This window comes from Scyliorhinus torazame, chromosome 9, assembly GCF_047496885.1.
Source record: "Scyliorhinus torazame isolate Kashiwa2021f chromosome 9, sScyTor2.1, whole genome shotgun sequence".
Lineage (NCBI taxonomy): Eukaryota > Metazoa > Chordata > Chondrichthyes > Carcharhiniformes > Scyliorhinidae > Scyliorhinus > Scyliorhinus torazame.
Genome location: NC_092715.1, coordinates 77458861 through 77473328, shown reverse-complemented (window position 1 = coordinate 77473328; position 14468 = coordinate 77458861). Strand labels below are relative to the sequence as shown.

Genomic DNA, 14468 nt, shown 5'->3' with positions numbered 1-14468 from the left:
TTATGTAAATCACTCTGTCTCAGGCAGTCTACCCTGGTCATGTAAATCACTCTGTCCCAGGCAGTCTATCCTGGTTATGTAAATCACTCTGTCCCAGGAAGTCTACCCTGGTTATGTAAATCACTCTGTCCCAGGCAGTCTACCTTGGTTATGTAAATCACTCTGTCCCAGGCAGTCTACCCTGGTTACGTAAATCACTGTCCCATGCAGTTTATCCTGGTTATGTAAATCACTCTGTCCCAGGCAGTCTACACTGGTTCTGTAAATCACTCTGTCCCAGGCAGTCTACCTTGGTTATGTAAATCACTCTGTCCCAGGCAGTCTACCCTGGTTATGTAAATCACTCTGTCCCAGGCAGTCTACCCTGGTTATGTAAATCACTCTGTCCCAGGCAGTCTACCCTGGTTACGTAAATCACTCTGTCCCAGGCTGTCTACCCTGGTATTCAAATCACCCTGTCCCATGCAGTCTACCCTGGTTATGTAAATCACTCTGTCCCAGGCAGCCTACCCTGGTTATGTAAATCACTCTGTCCCACGCAGTCAATCCTAGTTATGTAAATCACTCTCTCCCAGGCAGTCTATCCTGGTTATGTAAATCACTCTGTCCCACGCAGTCTATCCTGGTTATGTAAATCACTCTGTCCCAGGCAGCCTACCCTGGTTATGTAAATCACTCTGTCCCACGCAGTCTATCCTGGTTATGTAAATCACTCTCTCCCAGGCAGTCTATCCCGGTTATGTAAATCACTCTGTCCCATGCAGTCTATCCTGGTTATGTAAATCATTCTGTCCCATGCAGTCTACCCTGGTTATGTAAATCACTCTGTCTCAGGCAGTCTACCCTGGTTATGTAAATCACTCTGTCCCACGCAGCCTACCCTGGTTATGTAAATCACTCTGTCCCACGCAGTCTATCCTGGTTCTGTAAATCACTCTCTCCCAGGCAGTCTCTCCCGGTTATGTAAATCACTCTGTCCCATGCAGTCTATCCTGGTTATGTAAATCATTCTGTCCCATGCAGTCTACCCTGGTTATGTAAATCACTCTGTCCCAGGCAGTCTACCCTGGTTATGTAAATCACTCTGTCCCTGGCAGTCTATCCTGGTTATGTAAATCACTCTGTCCCAGGCAGTCTATCCTGGTTATGTAAATCACTCTGTCTCAGGTAGTCTATCCTGGTTATGTAAATCACTCTTTCCCAGGCAGTCTATCCTGGTTATGTAAATCACTCTGTCCCAGGCAGTCTATCCTGGTTATGTAAATCACTCTGTCCCAGGCAGTCTAACCTGGTTATGTAAATCACTCTGTCCCAGGCAGTCTACCCTCGTTATGTAAATCACTCTGTCCCAGGCAGTTTACCCTGGTTATGTAAATCACTCTGTCCCAGGCAGTCTACCCTGGTTATGTAAATCACTCTGTCCCAGGCAGTCTACCCTGGTTATGTAAATCACTCTGTCCCAGGCAGCCTACCCTGGTTATGTAAATCACCCTGTCCCACGTAGTCTATCCTGGTTATGTAAATCACTCTGTCCCACGCAGTCTACCCTGGTTACGTAAATCACTGTCCCATGCAGTTTATCCTGGTTATGTAAATCACTCTGTCCCAGGCAGTCTACACTGGTTCTGTAAATCACTCTGTCCCAGGCAGTCTACCTTGGTTATGTAAATCACTCTGTCCCAGGCAGTCTACCCTGGTTATGTAAATCACTCTGTCCCAGGCAGTCTACCCTGGTTATGTAAATCACTCTGTCCCAGGCAGTCTACCCTGGTTACGTAAATCACTCTGTCCCAGGCTGTCTACCCTGGTATTCAAATCACCCTGTCCCATGCAGTCTACCCTGGTTATGTAAATCACTCTGTCCCAGGCAGCCTACCCTGGTTATGTAAATCACTCTGTCCCACGCAGTCAATCCTAGTTATGTAAATCACTCTCTCCCAGGCAGTCTATCCTGGTTATGTAAATCACTCTGTCCCACGCAGTCTATCCTGGTTATGTAAATCACTCTGTCCCAGGCAGCCTACCCTGGTTATGTAAATCACTCTGTCCCACGCAGTCTATCCTGGTTATGTAAATCACTCTCTCCCAGGCAGTCTATCCCGGTTATGTAAATCACTCTGTCCCATGCAGTCTATCCTGGTTATGTAAATCATTCTGTCCCATGCAGTCTACCCTGGTTATGTAAATCACTCTGTCTCAGGCAGTCTACCCTGGTTATGTAAATCACTCTGTCCCACGCAGCCTACCCTGGTTATGTAAATCACTCTGTCCCACGCAGTCTATCCTGGTTATGTAAATCACTCTCTCCCAGGCAGTCTCTCCCGGTTATGTAAATCACTCTGTCCCATGCAGTCTATCCTGGTTATGTAAATCATTCTGTCCCATGCAGTCTACCCTGGTTATGTAAATCACTCTGTCCCAGGCAGTCTACCCTGGTTATGTAAATCACTCTGTCCCTGGCAGTCTATCCTGGTTATGTAAATCACTCTGTCCCAGGCAGTCTATCCTGGTTATGTAAATCACTCTGTCTCAGGTAGTCTATCCTGGTTATGTAAATCACTCTTTCCCAGGCAGTCTATCCTGGTTATGTAAATCACTCTGTCCCAGGCAGTCTATCCTGGTTATGTAAATCACTCTGTCCCAGGCAGTCTAACCTGGTTATGTAAATCACTCTGTCCCAGGCAGTCTACCCTCGTTATGTAAATCACTCTGTCCCAGGCAGTTTACCCTGGTTATGTAAATCACTCTGTCCCAGGCAGTCTACCCTGGTTATGTAAATCACTCTGTCCCAGGCAGTCTACCCTGGTTATGTAAATCACTCTGTCCCAGGCAGCCTACCCTGGTTATGTAAATCACCCTGTCCCACGTAGTCTATCCTGGTTATGTAAATCACTCTGTCCCACGCAGTCTATCCTGGTTATGTAAATCACTCTGTCCCAGGCAGTCTACCCTGGTTATGTAAATCACTCTGTCCCAGGCAGTCTACCCTGGTTATGTAAATCACTCTGTCCCAGGCAGTCAATCCTGGTTATGTAAATCACTCTGTCCCAGGCAGTCTACCCTGGTTATGTAAATCACTCTGTCGCAGGCAGACTACCCTGGTTATGTAAATCACTCTGTCCCAGGCAGTCAATCCTGGTTATGTAAATCACTCTGTCCCAGGCAGTCTACCCTGGTTATGTAAATCACTCTGTCCCAGGCAGTCTACCCTGGTTATGTAAATCACTCTGTCCCAGGCAGTCTACCCTGGTTATGTAAATCACTCTGTCCCAGGCAGTCTATCCTGGTTATGTAAATCACTCTGTCCCAGGCAGTCTATCCTGGTTATGTAAATCACTCTGTCCCAGGCAGTCTACCCTGGTTATGTAAATCACTCTGTCCCAGGCAGTCTATCCTGGTTATGTAAATCACTCTGTCCCAGGCAGTCTATCCTGGTTATGTAAATCACTCTGTCTCAGGCAGTCTCTCCTGGTTATGTAAATCACTCTGTCCTAGGCAGTCTATCCTGGTTATGTAAATCACTCTGTCCCAGGCAGTCTACCCTGGTTATGTAAATCACTCTGTCCCAGGCAACCTACACTGGTTATGTAAATCACTCTGTCTCAGGCAACCTACACTGGTTATGTAAATCACTCTGTCCCACACAGTCTACCCTGTTTATGTAAATCACTGTCCCATGCAGTTTATCCTGGTTATGTAAATCACTCTGTCCCAGGCAGTCTACACTGTTTATGTAAATTACTCTGTCCCAGGCAGTCTATCCTGGTTATGTAAATCACTCTGTCCCAGGCAACCTACACTGGTTATGTAAATCACTCTGTCCCACACAGTCTACCCTGTTTATGTAAATCACTGTCCCATGCAGTTTATCCTGGTTATGTAAATCACTCTGTCCCAGGCAGTCTACACTGTTTATGTAAATTACTCTGTCCCATGCAGTCTATCCTGGTTATGTAAATCACTCTGTCCCAGGCAGCCTACACTGGTTTTGGAAATCACTCTGTCTCAGGCAGTCTACCCTAGTTATCTAAATCACTCTGTCCCACGCAGTCTATCCTGGTTATGTAAATCACTCTGTCCCACGCAGTCTATCCTGGTTATCTAAATCACTCTGTCTCAGGCAGTCTACCCTGATTATATAAATCACTCTGTCTCAGGCAGTCTGCCCTGGTTATGGAAATCACTCTGTCTCAGGCAGTGTACCCTGGTTATGTAAATCACTCTGTCCCAGGCAGTCTATCCTGGTTATGTAAATCACTCTGTCCCATTCAGTCTACCATGGTTATGTAAATCACTCTGTCCCAAGCAGTCTACCCTGATTATGTGAATGACTTTGATGTATTCTTGGCCTTGAAGGAAATGGGTCAAACTCCACTTTGCCACATTTAGACTGGCATTTACCTGGCCCAGAAATTGCCAGGTAATCTTCGGAAGCTAAAGAACAAAAGTATTCCATACAAACGGGTTAATGTGCCATTACTAATATTGTTATCGGCAGTTGTCAGTGAATTCTTAGGTCACCCATTTATGCTCTGCTGTGTATCTCCAAAATCATCTAGACACTTCATTGTTTTTTATGGAAGCAAAGTAGCCAACATCTCGTGACATAGACTTTACTCACCATTCTCATTTTGGAAAAGTTTACAAGACCTTCTTCAGTAAAATTTGGTGTACCCTCTTCTATAAATGCTAGATCAGTCAAATACATCCCAAGATATGGAACACAGGGTGGATTACAACTGTGAAGGAAGACAGGCAATGAGTTAACATTTAATGGCTATCATTCATTTATGTATATATCAATGCCATGTAATTTGATTAAATAGAGAAGCTCGTTTTAAAAGATGGACACAAGCAAGATTGCTCACAGGGTGCATCACATATTTAAATTATATTTTTAATGTCTGTAACATGACATATGGCTAATTAATATTCAAGTTCCAGTATAATAATTCAAATGGAATTCTTCTGTCTTTGAGATTCACTTTTCCCACTGACAGCGCAACCCTGCCAGTGGGTTTTGAGGCGGCGTGGGGCGGCTTCAACAGGAAATCCCAATGACAAGCGACGGGGAAGATAGAATCCCGAAGCCAGCGATCAGCGCGCGGCCAAGAAACATGGGGCTGGAGGGGCCATAGAAACCAGTCCAGAGTCTCAGAAGGTTGATTACTGCATTCCCAGCTTCAGTTTAGTCTTTGAAAATAAATATGGAGGTAGCAGTTCACCAAAGAGAATAAAACAAAAACTTCGAGAACACTATGAGAGGTCATGCCTAACCAACCTGATTGAATTTTTCAATGAGGTGACTGGGTGTGTAGATGAGGGAAATGCATTTGACGTGGTCTCCTTGGACTTCAGCAAGGCTTCTGATAAGGTCCCACATGGGAGACTGATAGTGAAGGTATGAGCCCTTGGGATCCAAGCCAATTTGGAAAATTGGATCCAGAATTGGCAGGAAACAGAGAGTGATGGTCGAGGGGTGTTTTTCTGACTGGATGCCTGTGTCCTGTGGGCTCCCACAGGGATCAGTGTTGAGGCCCTTGCTGTTTGTGGTTTATGTAAATGATTTAGATATGAATTTAGGAGGTCAGTAAGTTTTTGAATGATACAAAAATTGGTGGGGTGGTAAATAGTGAGGAGGATAGCCTTAGATTACAAGAAGACATGGACGGTCTGGTCAGATGGGCGGATCAATGACAAATGGAATTCAATCCAGATAAATGTGAGGTGATGCACTTGGACAGGACAAACAAGGCAAGGAAATACATGATGAACGGTAGGACCCTGGGAAGCACCAAGGATCAGAGGGGCATTGCTGTGCATGTATGCCGGTCCCTTAAGGTAACAGGGCAGGTGGATACAGTAGTTAAGAGGGCAAAGGGTATACTTGCCTTTATTAACCGAGGCATAGAGTTTAAAAGCTGAGAGGTTATCCTGGAATTGTATAAAATGTCGGTTAGGCCACAGGTAGAGTATTGTGAGCAGTTCTGGAATCCACATTATAGGAGAGTTGTGATTTGTTCCTGGACTGGAGAGTTTTAGCTCTGAAGAGAGATTGGATAGACTGGGGTTGTTTTCCTTGGAGTAGAGGAGACTGAGGCGGACCTGATTGAGATGTATAAAATTATGAGGTGCATAGATAGAGTAGACAGGAACAAACATTTCCCCTTGGTGGAGAGATCAATGACCAGGGGGCATATATTTTAGGTAAGTGACAGGAGGTTTAAAAAGGATGTGAGGAAAAACTGTTTCACCCCGAAGGTGGTGGGAATCTGGAACTCACTGTCTAATAGGGTGGTTGAGGCAGAGGCCCTCATAACACTTAAAAGTATTTAGATATGCACTTGCAATGCCAAGGCCAAGTGCTGGAAAATGGGATTAGAATAGTTGACCGGCGCAGACTCGATGGGCATTTTCTGTGCTGCAAACTTCTATGACTCTGTGACTAAACCCATGAAAATGTTTTGCATCTACAACTATGTCAGAATGGCTGTATCGGTTTGATAATGCTGCCCCCTACATTTTACTCCTCAGTTCTCTGAATGGGATTAAATCATGCTTTCCAGGCAGAACAAAGAAGAACAAAGAAATGTACAGCACAGGAACAGGCCCTTCGGCCCTCCAAGCCCGTGCCGACCATACTGCCCGACTAAACTACAATCTTCTACACTTCCTGGGTCCGTATCCTTCTATTCCCATCCTATTCATATATTTGTCAAGATGCCCCTTAAATGTCCCTATCGTCCCTGCTTCCACTACCTCCTCCGGTAGCGAGTTCCAGGTACCCACTACCCTCTGCGTAAAAAACTTGCCTCGTACATCTACTCTAAACCTTGCCCCTCTCACCTTAAACCTATGCCCCCTAGTAATTGACCCCTCTACCCTGGGGAAAAGCCTCTGACTATCCACTCTGTCTATGCCCCTCATAATTTTGTATACCTCTATCAGGTCGCCCCTCAACCTCCTTCGTTCCAGTGAGAACAAACCGAGTTTATTCAACCGCTCCTCATAGCTTATGCCCTCCATACCAGGCAACATTCTGGTAAATCTCTTCTGCACCCTCTCTAAAGCCTCCACATCCTTCTGGTAGTGTGGCGACCAGAATTGAACACTATACTCCAAGTGTGGCCTAACTAAGGTTCTATACAGCTGCAACATGACTTGCCAATTCTTATACTCAATGCCCTGGCCAATGAAGGCCAGCATGCCGTATGCCTTCTTGACTACCTTCTCCACCTGTGTTGCCCCTTTCAATGACCTGTGGACCTGTACTCCTAGATCTCTTTGACTTTCAATACTCTTGAGGGTTCTACCATTCACTGTATATTCCCTACCTGCATTAGCCCTTCCAAAATGCATTACCTCACATTTGTCCGGATTAAACTCCATCTGCATCTCTCCGCCCAAGTCTCCAGACAATCTAAATCCTGCTGTATCCTCAGACAGTCCTCATCGCTATCCGCAATTCCACCAACCTTTGTGTCGTCTGCAAACTTACTAATCAGACCAGTTACATTTTCCTCCAAATCATTTATATATACTACAAAGAGCAAAGGTCCCAGCACTGATCCCTGTGGAACGCCACTGGTCACAGCCCTCCAATTAGAAAAGCATCCCTCCATTGCTACCCTCTGCCTTCTATGGCCTAGCCAGTTCTGTATCCACCTTGCCAGTTCACCCCTGATCCCGTGTGACTTCACCTTTTGTACTAGTCTACCATGAGGGACCTTGTCAAAGGCCTTACTGAAGTCCATATAGACAACATCTACTGCCCTGCCTGCATCAATCATCTTAGTGACCTCCTCGAAAAACTCTATCAAGTTAGTAAAAACTCTATCAAGTTAGTCAAGGTCTATCAAGCTTCCAATGATTTAGCAAATGTATTGCATGTGTGAATCTAGTCACAAGTATTGTCAGGCTATTTCATCATAGATAACACATAACCTCAGAGTAAGGGGTGGCCCATTTAAGACAGAAATGAGGAGGAATTTTTTCTCTTGCAAGATGGTGAGTCTGTGGAATTCTGTACCACAGAAGACTGCAGAGACTGGAGCATTAAGTATGTTCAAGGCTGAGATGGTTGCATTTCTGGTGGGGGTCTCTGGTTCAGGTCTCCGGTAGAGGTTTCTGGTGGGGGTCTCAGATATGGGTGTCTGATGGAGGTCTCTTTTGGGGGTCTCTAATGGGGGGTCTCTGATGGGATTGTCTCTGGTGGGAGTCTTTGATGGGAGGTGGTGGGTCGTGAGTGGCGGGAGGTCAGGTCATCCGGGATGGGGGGGGTGACTCAACAATTCCCACAGTAGGGGTTGGGCGGGATGTTGCCCCTACTTTTCGGGGCGAGAGGGGGAAATTTGTGTTGCGGGGGGAGGGGGCAAGCCACCGGGTCTCACTATCAAATGGCGGCCCGATAGTGGGATTTGCGATCTCCAACACTCATAGATTTGCATGACAAGAGACAGTGAATCGCTTCTGGGTGCCACTCCCAGCGCCAACGTGAAACAGAAGCGATTCAGCTCTGGTGGGAGAACATAGGGCGGCATTCTCCAATTGCCAAAGCCGAAATCGCGTTCGCCGATTGGCTGGAGAATCCGCTTCTATGCCGGAATTGGGGCCGCCGCCGATTGTCGGATGCTTCGCCCCTTCAACAAAGGCATACTCGAGGTGTACACTGCACGCCATTCGGAAGGCCTCAGGACCTCACCTGAGGCCCTCCCCGATGCTCTGCCCCCAATGGGCTGATTTTCCAATGGCACGGCCACGTGTCCTGTCAATTTTCAATGGGGACCACTTGTGGAGGTTGTCGACCATGACCAGCGCCGCCACAGTCGGGGGCGCTTCGGTGGGGGTTGTGGGACTGGTGAGGGGTGGTCCGGGAGTGGCGAGGGGGTTTATCGGGGGGCACTATCTGGCAGGCCGGGTCCACCCGCGGCCGGCGCCATGTTGTACGGTACGCGGCCACCGCCGTGCACATGCACGGCCACGGACCCAGCTATTCTGCGTCCGTATTTGCAGGTACACCCACTTGGCTTGGTTGCTACCCCCGCAGCGGGTGGAGCATCTGTACGGGATGGCGCCGACCTTTTGCAAAATCGGAGAATCCAGCCCATAGTCTCCCAAATGGAGGATCCAGCCCAAGATTTTTCAGCAACAAGGAAAGCATCTTTTGTAGTGAATAATTTTGAACCATAAATGTAAGCTCATCTAAAATGCTGCTCTCCGTATCCTGCCTCTCACTAAGTTCCATTCATCCATTACTCCAATGCTCACTGATGGACCTCTCAGGCCAGCAACATCTCAGTTTTAAAATTCTCATCCTTGTGATTGATTGAGTCCTCTAAGTAACCTCCTCTAGTCGTAAAACCCTTTGAACACACAAAATATGAGCAGGAGTAGACCATATGGCTCATCAAGTCTGCTCCACCATTCAATACAATCATGGCTGATCTTGGACTTCGACTCCATTTTCCCGCCTGCTTCCCATGATTCCCTGAGAGACCAAAAATCTGTCCATCCCAGCCTTAAAAATATTCAACAAAGGACAATCCACAACCCTCCAGGGTAGAGGATTCCGAAAGTTCACAACTGTTTGAGTGCAGAAATTTCTCCACATCTCAGCCCTAAATGATTGACCCTTTATCCTGAGAGTGTGTCTCCTTGTTTTAGATTCCCCATCGAGCAAAAACAAACCCTCAGCGTCTACCCTATCAAACCTCTTCAGAACTTTGCAGGTTTCAGTGAGATCATCTTTCATTCTTCTAATTTCCAGAGAATATTAGCCCAATTTTCTGAGCCTTTCATCATTGGACAATCCCTTCATTTCAGCGACCAATCTAGTGATCCTTCTCTGGTACCTCCTCCAATGCGAGTGTATTCTTTTTTAAATATGGAGACCAAAACTGCACACAGTATTCCAGATGTGGTCTCACCACAATTACAGTAAGACTTATTTATTCTTGGACTCAAATTCCCTCACAATAAAGGCCAACATGCCATTTGCTTTCCTAATTGCTTGCTGCACCTGCATGTCTTGTGCTAGTGCTCTGAACAACAACACTCACAAGTTTCACAACTTTACAGGAGGAAAGTTCTCTGTAACTGAACAATGACACCCTCAATACTCTTACACTGGTTAATTCCATACCTCTTTTTTTGGAAGTGACTGGCCTCTGCAATGCATCTACTCTCAGTGTCCATAGCTGAGATCAGACAGGGAACTTGTGGAGAATTCTGCTAATCTGAGATACATTATACCATATTCTGGCATGGTCCTTGATATCTATGGATTCTAGCCATGGTATTTGGTTACTGGAGAGACTCTGGTATCTGCTTAACACATATTATTGGTATCATATCTAAACAGGTTATAGAGTAGGCATGTTGCTCCTGGGCATGTTGTTCCAACCTCTCTTTCTCGAGTTTAACACATGAGTGACTTATGTCAGTAGTACATCATCATCTACATCATACATTAGCAAAGCCTATCTGTTAACCCTTTGTACTACATGTGCCTTTGGATGGTTCACTTTATCACAACTTATGTTACTGAATTGTATGCCTTTACAAAAATAAAATGAAAGGTTTTTGCGTTTATATAGGGCTTATTATTACCTTGTCGGAACATTTCAAAGTGGTTCACATAACCATTTACCTGTGATGTAGGCAAATATAATGGATTCTGTTCATTTATTGTTGGGGAATGGTGGGAGCTAATCACTGGGTTTCATAAGAGGGAAGTTGTTTTATCAAGGAAAGCTTAATAGACTGTAAACACTTAGTTGTTGCAGACTAGGACATAAAAATTGTCCCAAAGATGTACAGGTTAGGTGGATTAACCATACTAAATTGCCCTTAGTGTCCAAAAAAGATTAGGTGGGGTTACTGGGTTACGGTGGAAGTAGGGCTAAGCTGGGGTGTCCTTTCCAAGGGCCGGTGCAGAGTCGATGGGCCGAATGGCCTCCTTCTGCGCTGTAAATTCTATGATTCTATAAATATCTAAAAAGTAAGTTCAGCAATTGCTGACATGTATTCTACAGACTCAGGCACCTCAAAGCAAAACTAACTTTTTCAATGTTTCTCTGAGATTCTTAAATCTTCCTTCGGATGAGACGATTTTCTGGAGTTTGTCCATTTGTGCTTTGGTCTAAAACAAATGAGATCACAATCATTTTTTAAAAAATCACAATTTAAAATACTAACAAGTAATAAAACAATACCACGCGATGAACATACTTGAGTGATACAATGATATAATACAAATGATGTGCTATATAGTACCCAGTCTTGAATTCTGATTTTGGCTACAGCAAATTATTACTTTAAAACTTTAATGGGGGCTCACCAGAACAGGCCATGAACAAATTATGTGACAGTTTTTCATCTTCCTTAGCCCAAAACCAGCATTCACATTTATTTAAAGGTGATTAGCAGGTTGGACACAATACGCCCTTTCCGATTTTCCGCTCCTCTCAGGCGGATGTCTCGCGAGTGTGCAAAATATTTACAAACATGCACTGGCCACCATGGCTGCAGAGGAGGAGCAGGAGGCAAAAAAAAACTTTAAAAAACCATTGAAAACTCTCTGGCTTACTGAGGGATGCCGGCTGCAGTGAGTGTGTGGTAAGTGGAGAGCTTAAAACCAGCTCCAGCGGCCAGGCTCTTTAACGTTAACTCCAGACCCCAGCGGTTAGAACACCTGCTGGGCCGGGAATTGATCGGAATTTGAGGCAGCACAGGGCTAGCCCATCAGCATGTCCTGAGTTGCTCCACAAATAGCACCCCCCAATGGGAATGCAAACCACACACAATTTAGTCCAGGTGTTAACAAAGGAGAATTTCGCCCAATACCTGAGATTTCCTGGTCAGCACAGCTCACCGATACAGGGACGGCACGGTGGCACAGTGGTTAGCATTGCTGCCTCACAGCGCCAGGGACCGGGGTTCGATTTCAACCTCCGGTAACTGTGTGGTGTTTGCACATTCTCCCTGTGTCTGCGTGAGATTCCTCTGGATCCTCCAGTTTCCTCTCCCAGTCCAAAGGTGTGCAGGTTTGGTGGATTGGTCAGGCTTAAATTGCCTTCAGGATGGGGTTACAGGGTGGGGATTGGGCCTAGGTACGGTGGTCTTTCGAACTGGCGGTGGAGACTCGATGGGCTGAATAGCCTCTTTCTGCACTGTAGGGATTCTATGGTTCTATAATCAGGCAATGAGGTTCATTATTATTGTGCCTTTAATGTAGACTTGGAATTTTTCTTGCATGTCTAGTTAAATCTACAGTCAGTAAACTCATCAGGATTCATAAAGAGAAGTGCTCTGTTGGGAGATCAATAGGCCTTTGGATGGAAAATCCTGAAGGGACTCTGGGCAGAGTTACCAAAAGAGAGGAATTCCTGACATCGGGCTCAATTCAGGTAATGTGCTCAAAGGTCAGGAGGCCTAAGATCCATGGGGTTTTCCTGACTGAAGCCAATTGAAATTTGGCAGGCAGGGGTGTCGACCAATAATGAGTGACAGGCCGGAGTCAGATCCAGAAGGTCAAAGGCAGTTGCCATATTTAAAAAGAAATCAACAGACTTCCTAAAGGTTGCCTATCAAGAGGACAATAGAAGGGATTCTGAACAAGAAAGGCTGAGAAAGAATCGCTGAGTCAGAGGAAGAGTAGTGGCAAGGCTCAGTGATACCTCCCCAGAGATGCTCCTGCAGGCTATAAGCAAACCGAGAGAAGTGCTATTCCTAGTGATGGGAGAATGTGGTCAGCAAGTCTCCTCATGAAGGCATGACTGGAGGTGGCCAAGGAAGTCAGCAGCTATGATTTTTCATATTCACAATCTTGCATCCCTGCTGGTCATAAATGGAAGCCCGTCTGGAAACTTATGTATCAGTCATGACCAGGTACCAGCATCCACAGTGAGATGCAGAATAGCCTCACGCAGTAGGCCCATGGTCAGTCAGAGGTGATCACTGCATTGCCAAAACTGAATGGCTGCTTGAAACAGGCCTCCCAGTCACACAATAGTCAACATGGAAACTGGCTAGAGAATGCCACGGGTCCAGGAGAGCTGAGTGACACTGTTGTTATTGGCGAGGCGTTTTCAGAACCCCAAAATGTATCATGGAGTTCAACCAACCTCTCCCTTTAATGGATTTGTTGCTTTTCCTAGCACACGGCGTTTTCCCTAGGAGTGGGATTACAATTATGGACACGTGGGGTTTTAAACACAAAACACTGGTTATTCCATGAACTTAAAATCTTAAAACACATTGGATCTCCTAACATCCCTTACTTCAAAGATAACTCAGAAAATTTTGCAACAGTAAATAATTCCTTAAAATGTTTCTTCAAACTTCCAAGAGACTTAACACCTTTAAACAGTATCACATCAGGTTAAAGGATATATATTTTCTGTAGAATGGCAGAGATATATTAGCTTGGTTTCCTTCAGCTCCAGCAAAACAGCCGGGCACTTTTAAACTGCTCTCAGCAAAAACAGCCAGGCACTTTTCAAACTGAAACTAAAAACCTGCAAAATGGCTGAACTGAGCTGAGCTCCACCCACTCTATGACATCACTGTTTTCTCAAAGGTACATTGCTTAAACATCCAGTTCTTAAAGGCACTCTCACATGACACTGTATATATGCAGTTACAGGAGAATTGTACTTACAATGCCAGGGGGTGGAGAAGAATTGGGGGTGGTGTGCCATTCATTGCAGTAATGACTCCAAATGGAGGAGGAAGCAATGGAAATGGGATGGGTTGCAGCAGGGCAGCTTGTAACTGAAGGCGAGGTGCATGTGGAGCCTACAGAGAGTGAGTAATGCAGTGGACATGGGCATCAATCCTACTGAGAAGTACTAATTATGGCACCCCTGTGGGCCGTGCTAAACACAGGAAGCTCCAGATCAATGGCAGGCAGCAGGAACTGATTGAAAGCACAATGCCCTAACTTCACTTCTGTCTTTCCTGCCTGTCCAGTAGTGGGTAAAGGACCAAATGAGACATCAGAGGAGGATCCGCCATCTGAGGAAACATCAGTCCAGTGCACCCTCCACCAGCGTAGATACTCTCATTTAAAAAAAATATGAAGAAAGGTTTTTCAAATATAACATCATCATAACTATATTCAAACAACAATTACAATATTTCAAACCCCCACCCCTCAAAACCAGACGCATAAAAAATAAAAAACACTCCTCCCAATTCCCCCGCCCCCCCAACACCTGATGGTGACCAGCTCCCTGAAGTGGGCAATGAACAGCTGCCATTTCAGAGAGAACCCTTCCATCCACCCTCTTAGGATACACTTAATCTTTTCTAAGTACAAGAACTCCATCAGGTCACTTAGCCACGTTGCGGCACTGGGCGGGACCAAAGACCCCCAGACAAAGCAGACGCCTTTGTGCTATTAGCGAGGCAAAGGCCAGAGAATCAGCCTTCACCCCCGTTTGCAGCTCCAGTAAATCTGAAACCCC

The 14468-nt window shown here is 45.7% G+C and overlaps 1 protein-coding gene across 3 annotated transcripts in view; it reads right to left on the bottom strand.

Annotated features, from left to right (window-relative positions):
- rasgrf2b (Ras protein-specific guanine nucleotide-releasing factor 2b) overlaps positions 1–14468 on the bottom strand; it is a 465843-nt gene that overhangs the window by 30005 nt on the left and 421370 nt on the right. For all 3 annotated transcript variants that reach the window (XM_072516189.1, XM_072516187.1, XM_072516188.1), the window contains 2 exons: positions 11061–11140; positions 4622–4739 (listed from right to left, as the gene is read on the bottom strand). In XM_072516189.1, coding sequence (XP_072372290.1) covers positions 4622–4739; positions 11061–11140 — 198 coding nt within the window. The remainder of the gene's footprint in view (positions 1–4621; positions 4740–11060; positions 11141–14468) is intronic.